Below are 6,844 nucleotides of genomic sequence, written 5' to 3'. Positions count from 1 at the left end.
TTCTTTGGTTGTTTTATAACTGAATTATTTGGACATCTCAGTGAATGGTGGAAAGAAAGGCATGGAGATTTCTTGGGGGCAGAGAGAGAATCTTGTTTTCTCTGCATCCTGAAACTGTAAAAAATCTCTGTGAGATGCCGCCCGGGGTGGGAGTCTTCCCTGTACATGGCAGATCCTTAATATACATATATGGAGAGAGAGCGTCTGAATTTTGTAGTGAAAGCTGTTGGTATTTGTGAACAATGCATACTATGAGGAGAACAGAATTTTATTTTCTGGGGAATAGCATCACTTCGGTCAGAATTTTTGTTGAACTTCTCTAATTTTGAAGAAATAGAATTATCAGAATATACTTGGAACAAAAGCCTATAGGATTATGGTTAGGCTACCAAGCCCCAAGGAAAATGGCTGGAACAAATTGCCATCTAAGAGTAACTTCTGTGTGTGCTGACCTGTATGTATGCGTTACGTCATTTCAGTCATGTCCAGCTCTTTGCGACCCTATGGACTGTGGCCCACCAGGGTCCTCTGTCCGTGAGATTCTCCAGGCAAGAATACTGGAGTGGGTTGCCATGCCCTCCAGGGATCTTCTAGACCCAGGATCAAAACTGGGTCTCTTTCATCTCCTATATTGACAAGCAGGTTCTTTACCACTAGTGCCATGTGTGAAGAACCTAAAAGAAAATGCATATTGGTAGCAGCTGCCACCCTGTATATAATATATTGTTACCCTGATTACTTAACTTCTAAGCAGAGTACCTCATGCGAAATGCCAGACTGGATGAAGCACAAGCTGGAATTAAAATTGCTGGGAGAAATATCAATAACCTCAGATGTGCAGATGACACCACCCTTATGGTAGAAAGCAAAGAGGAAATAATGAGCTTCTTGATGAAGGTGAAAGAAGAGAGTTGCAAAGCTTAAAACTCAACATTCAAAAAATGAAGATCATGGCATCTAGTCCCATCACTTCATGGCAAATAGATGGGGAAACAAAGAAAACAGTGGTGGTGTTTCAGTCAGTGAGTCATGTCTGACTCTTGCTACCCCATGCACTGTAGCCTGCCAGGCTCCTCTGTTCATGGGATTCTCCAAGCAAGAATACTGGAGTGAGTTACCATTTCCTTTTTCAGGGGATCTTCCTGACCCAGGAATGGAACCCAGGTCTCCTGCATGGCAGGCAAATTCTTTACTTGCCTGCAGCTATGAGGAAAGCCCAGCTACGAGGGAAACCCAGACTATTTCCTTGGGCTGTAAAATCACTGAGATGGTGACTGCAGCTATGAAAGTAAAAAAGCTTGCTTGCTCCTTGAAAGAAAAGCTATGACCAACCTAGACAGCATATTAAAAAGCAGAGACATTGCTTTGCTGACAAAGGTCCCTATAGTCAAACCTATAGTTTTTCCAGTAGTCATGTATGGATGTGAGAGTTGGATCATAAAGAAGACTGAGTGCCAAAGAATTGATGCTTTCAAACTGTGGTGTTGGAGAAGATGTTTGAGAGTCCCCTGGACTGCAAGGAGATCCAACCAGTCAATCCTAAAGGAAATCAACCCTGAATATTCTTTGGAAAAACTGATGTTGAAGCTGAAGCTCCAATATTTTGGTCACCTGATGGGAAGAGCAGACCCCCTGGAAAAGACCCTAATGCTGGGAAAGAATGAAGGCAAGAGGAGAAGGGGATAACATAGGATAAGATGGTTGGATGGCATCACCGACTGGCTGGACATGCATTTGAGTAAGCTCCGGGGGTTGGTGATAGACAGGAAAGCCTGGCATGCTCCAGTCCATGGGGCGGCAAAGAGTCAGAAACAACTGAGCAAATGAACAACGGCAAAAGCAAGCAGTTGCCAACAAGAAGGACGTGGTTAGGTGCAAGCTAACTAGCTCACTTACCTCCCCTCAGTAAGTTCTCAAACAGCCCATAGGGCCCACCATCAGTGCCTCTCAGTTTTGGAAATGTCTGGCTTCCCAGAGCTCACAACTCTCCCTGCGCTCACTTTCTCAGATCTAATCTTTTCATGTCAGTTTTCTCTGCTGATCCCATCTTTATGGAAAGAAATGCTCTCAAAGTTAACAGTTTCCTTTTTAATTTCTAAACCCCACCAAAAGTCTTTTAGTCTCCCTCCTCCCCAAGAGGAAAAAAAAAAAAAAACCAGACAAAACTTATTTTATTCTGTTTGGGTCATTCACAGAGTCCTTTAGGAATGACCCCCTCCACACTGCCTAGTCCCCACCCTTGCTCCTTACTGTGATTCTGAGTCAGCTATTACAGAGAAGCCCTGAGTTAATCCCAGAAGACCAAGCACATTTCCAATCGCATTTCCCTTTAATAGGTTAATGATCTGCTGTTTCCAATGTAAAATAAAAGTCACAACTTGATGTTGTTGTTGCTTAGTTGCTAACTGTCTGACTCTTTTGTGACCCCATGGACTATAGCCCGCCAGGCTCCTCTGTCTATGGGATTTTCCAGGCAAGAGTACTGGGTTGCCATTTCTTTCTTCAGGGGATCTTCCCAACCCAGAGATGGAACCCAAGTCTCCTGCTTGGATTCTTTGCCACTGAGCCACCTGGGATGCCTCAGTCAGTGACCCAATTAGAATTCAATCAGTGTTCATAGAGTAAACCCATGGCTGAGCCTTTGACTCTCCTCCCACCATGTATCCCTCCTGAGTGAATATCTGATTCAATTAATTCATCTGATTATAGGCAAAGATCCAATCAGGATTTACCTATTGGACATTTGAAAATCTAATCAGGCATCACTTTCTGATTGGATAGTAGCAGTTGGATGGGGGGAAGATGTGATATGAAAGGCCTATAAAGACCTGAGGAATCAAAGAAGAGGTGCAGAAATTTCTTTTTCAGGATTTGCTGCCTGTCATCTCCAAGCTACTTGGTGGCTTCTGCACCAGATCTGACCTCTGAGCACCGTGCCAACCCCAGCAGAGCCGGTAAGTTACAGACCTCAGCAAAAGACCCCTCATCTTATCTATGGTCAGCAGGTTTCCACTGGTGGCATGCAGCAGCGGTGTCAGGGAGATTTCTTTATTTTCAGGTGTATACATGTAAACCTTTGGTTTTACCTCTAAGTGTAATTTTGCCTCAATCCCAAACATTTTGATATGTGCTTTCCTTTATATCATTTAAAAATATCTTAACCAACAAGATTTTATTTTTTAATGAAAACGTTTAATTTTTAAATTAAATTGTTTTAACTGGAGAATAAAAACATCTATATTTTTGAAATTTTATTTCTTGACATTAAAAATATTCAGTTTGTGCAAATGGCATTCATTTAAGGAGTCTGTTTCATCTTAGCCTGTTAACTGTGGGAACTGAGGATGGAGGCTGTATTGGGCTACACGATGATCTTATTCCCATAGTTTTAAGGTTCTAAGTGATTTAAATATTTTCCCCCTAAAAGATGGATCTTAACCTTCAGTTCTTCATACCACTTCCCACTGAAACATGATTAAGCAAAGCAGTGAATGGAAATGGATGGACCAGTGGTTGGGTTTCTTCCTTCTTGGTCCTTAAGAAATGCTTGTTCGGGTGCCCCTATGGGCAGAACTATGCCACTGTGCCCACTAAGCCCAGAGTGAAATTTTGCAAAACTAAGGCTCTTCTAATTGTCAGAGCAGAGACTTTAGCTCTGAGCTGGTTCCTGTAAAGGGTGGGGAGACAGATGAAGTAATGTTCATGCTTACCTGAGAAAGATGCCTTCTTCTCTGAAAGTTCTTACAGGATTCCTTTAGGAGCAGATTCAGGATGAGTATCCAGAACCCCCTGAGACTCCTGAAGCTGGCAGGAAAGAGCCTACTAACAGAAGAGGCCTTGGCTATTTCTACTCTGGAGTATCTGCCCATCGAGCTCTTCCCCCTACTCTTCATGGAAGCATTCTGGGGAAGACACAGAAAGATTTTAAAGGCCTTGGTTCAAGCCTGGCCCTTTGTCCGTCTGCCTCTGGGGGGCCTGATGCAGACCCCTCATCTGGTAACGTTACAAGCAGTGCTGGATGGACTTGATGTCCTGCTCACACAGAAGGATCGTCCAAGGTGAGTCAGATGCACGTGATCTGGTAGGATGTGGGCAGTCCCAAACAGACAGCTGAAGACAGGAACGTAGATGGCACATAGATGGACCAGTGACTTCTGATGATGCCAATGAAGAAACACAGAGACTTGGCCATTGCTGAGCTCACTTTGGGGAATGCCTTCCAGCAATGTAGGAGTGCCTAAGATGCAAGGAAATCTGAAAGTATAAGCCCCAGCCTCCCCCCAGGGATGTGTAAGGCCACTAGAAGTAGAAAGCTAAGGAAAATGGAAGAGGAAAAGGAGATGGAGGAAGGTGAAGCAGAGAGGGGAGAGGAGAACAAGGCAGCACATGATGTTGGGAATTTGAAGTAAAAACTCATGTGGGAAGTCAGAGTGTTGCCTAAAGTTTGTGTGGATATTATTAAAACCATCACTGCCGATCTGTCGTTTCCCCACAGGAGGTGCAAACTGCGTGTGCTGGATTTAAGGAATACTGGCCAGGACTTCTGGAGAATGTGGTCTGGATCCAGTGTCCATGTGCCCTCAAGCTTTTCAATGGCACCAGGGGCTGAGGACAGGCCAAGGACCAAGCAACCCTTGGCTCCCTTCAAGGTGTTCATAGAACTTCACCTCAAGGAAAGGAGCATGGATGGATTTCTCACCTGCCTTATGAGATGGGTGGAGCAGAGGAAAGCATCCATACACCTGTGCTGTAAGAAGCTGAGGATTCTTTCATTTTCCATGGATAAAATTATGAAGGTCCTGAGTATGGTGCAGCTGGACTGTATCCAGGAGGTATACGTGGATCGCACCTGGCATCTGTCCACCCTGGCCATGTTTGCTCCCCTCCTGGGCCAGATGACCAATTTGAAGAGACTTCTCATCTCCCACATCCACATGCCTGATCTCGAGCAGCAGGAGGAAGAGCACGTTGTCCAAATTACTTCTCAGTTCCTAAGGCTGCACCAAGTCCGGGATCTCCACCTGGAATCCCCCTTCTACCTCGAAGGCTGCCTGGACCAGATGCTCAGGTGAGTGTGCACCACTGACCAGGTAACAGTAAATCCAACAAGAGAATATCAAATGTACTGTCCCCTTTGCTGCTCCATTGTGAACTGTGGTATCACATAACCACCTAAATTTAGGTAGGGGTCCAAACTTGGAGAGAGGCTCTGGAAAGGGACACTGTGCTGGAAACTATAGACTAGGGGTTAGAATCTAGAGGATAGTTATTTGGTTTCTTCTTAGGAAGAGATATCTTTTCTAGGTGACTTAGGATAATAGGTAAGGGAAGAGTGCATTAGGTAAGGGAAGAGGGCAATAGGTAAGGGAAGAGGGCAACTCCACCAGCCCTGAGCATTTCTAAACTGAAGCTCTGTGTTCTTCACCTTTCTGACCAGGATGAGCCTATCTCAAATTCTCTGCCTGTAAAAAGATGTTTTTTGCTCCAGATATGGTAAATAATATATGGGAAATGCATGATTCTGGAGATGATGGTAATAGGGCAGGTGTCAAAGGGATCATAAAAATTGGAAGGTGGTTTGCAGATAAAGCAGGGATATAAGTGAGCCCCACAGGATGGTATCCTCTGTGGATGCTGTGGGATTTTGCCCAGGTTTGTCCTCTATGCAAGTCACCCAGAAGCCTCACCTGCCTGAGATGGATGTCTGGGGCCCAAGCATGTTCTGAAGGTAGCCTGCCTAGTAAGTATATCTCTTACTATTAACTTTCAGTGATGTCCAATCTTGATTGAGACAAGATGTCAAGCTCTCCTCTGAGTTTGTTCTAGTCCATTCCATTATCTTCATTCCTCTTCATAAGGAAGCAGAGAACATTTTTCTCTGCTTGAGTAATGAGGAGAGAGAGGTTTTAAGACTCTATGTACTTGACCTGGTCACACAGAAAAGGTGAAATGACTGGCTGCAATGAGATTGTCCATTCTGGGTATTAATCCTTATCAGGTGATCAGTTCAAACATGGGCTTGGGCAGATCACTTGTCTCTCAACTTGCAATCAGCTTCCACCTCAGTTTCCAATACCTAATTCCTCTCTTTCTCCCCAGGTGCCTGAAGACCCCCTTGGACAACCTTGGGATTACTCACTGCCTGCTTACAAATTCAGACCTGACCCATCTGTCTCAGAGTCCGAACATCAGTCAGCTAAAGGGCCTGGATCTGAGTGGGGTCACGATGACCTACTCTAGTCCTGAGCTCCTCCCAGCTCTTCTGGAGAAAGTTTCAGCCACCCTCCAGGAGCTGTACTTAGAGCAATCTGGGATCAGAGACTCCCACTTGGAATCCATTCTGCATATCTTGAGCCGCTGTTTCCAGCTCATGTCTTTCAGTCTGTGTGGGAACCTCCTCTCCATGGCCATCCTGGAAAAGCTGCTGCGACACACCTCCGGGCTGCCCAGGTTAAGTCAAGAGCTATACCCTGTCCCTCAGGAAAGTTTCAGCTCTGATGGGATCCTCCAACCCAGGAGACTTTCCCAGTGTCAGACTGAACTGCTTGAGATCCTGGAGGACTTGGGACATCCCAGGACCATCTGTATTAGCTTCATGCCCCTGTCCACCCTGTGGAGATAACACATTCTGTCATCCTGAGCCCATCATATATGGTGGTAACACCCTTGCTTAGTCCATAGCATCAATGGAAAGCTTTCTTCTGAGCACTTGGAAACTGAAATCTAGGACAAGATCCATCGTGAAGGGGAAATAAAGCCATGGTTTCAGACATCTGCTCAATGTGAATGTGTAAAGGAAAGGATCCTGCATGGAAGCTGGATTGCAGACAGAAATACTGTCTCC

General features: G+C 45.0%; 1 protein-coding gene across 1 annotated transcript; it reads left to right on the top strand.

Moving 5' to 3' along the window:
- Positions 1-3,771: 3,771 nt before the first annotated feature.
- On the top strand, positions 3,772-6,622 carry LOC138415843 (PRAME family member 8-like). Its single transcript, XM_069544387.1, has 3 exons — positions 3,772-4,058; positions 4,496-5,068; positions 6,100-6,622. The coding sequence occupies exons 1-3, from the start codon at positions 3,772-3,774 to the stop codon at positions 6,620-6,622; spliced, it is 1,383 nt and encodes a 460-aa protein (XP_069400488.1).
- The last annotated feature ends 222 nt before the right edge of the window (positions 6,623-6,844 follow it).

Source organism: Ovis canadensis, chromosome 12 (assembly GCF_042477335.2).
Source record: "Ovis canadensis isolate MfBH-ARS-UI-01 breed Bighorn chromosome 12, ARS-UI_OviCan_v2, whole genome shotgun sequence".
NCBI lineage: Eukaryota > Metazoa > Chordata > Mammalia > Artiodactyla > Bovidae > Ovis > Ovis canadensis.
Note: the sequence above shows the minus strand (reverse complement) of the source record. Positions and strands in the feature narration are given on the sequence as shown.

Coding starts and splice junctions, on each gene's coding strand:
- LOC138415843 (XM_069544387.1), top strand. CDS start 3,772: ATGAGTATCCAGAACCCCCTGAGACTCCTGAAGCTGGCAGGAAAGAGC. Junction 4,059..4,495: donor ACACAGAAGGATCGTCCAAG/GTGAGTCAGATG, acceptor GTTTCCCCACAG/GAGGTGCAAACTGCGTGTGC. Junction 5,069..6,099: donor TGCCTGGACCAGATGCTCAG/GTGAGTGTGCAC, acceptor CTTTCTCCCCAG/GTGCCTGAAGACCCCCTTGG.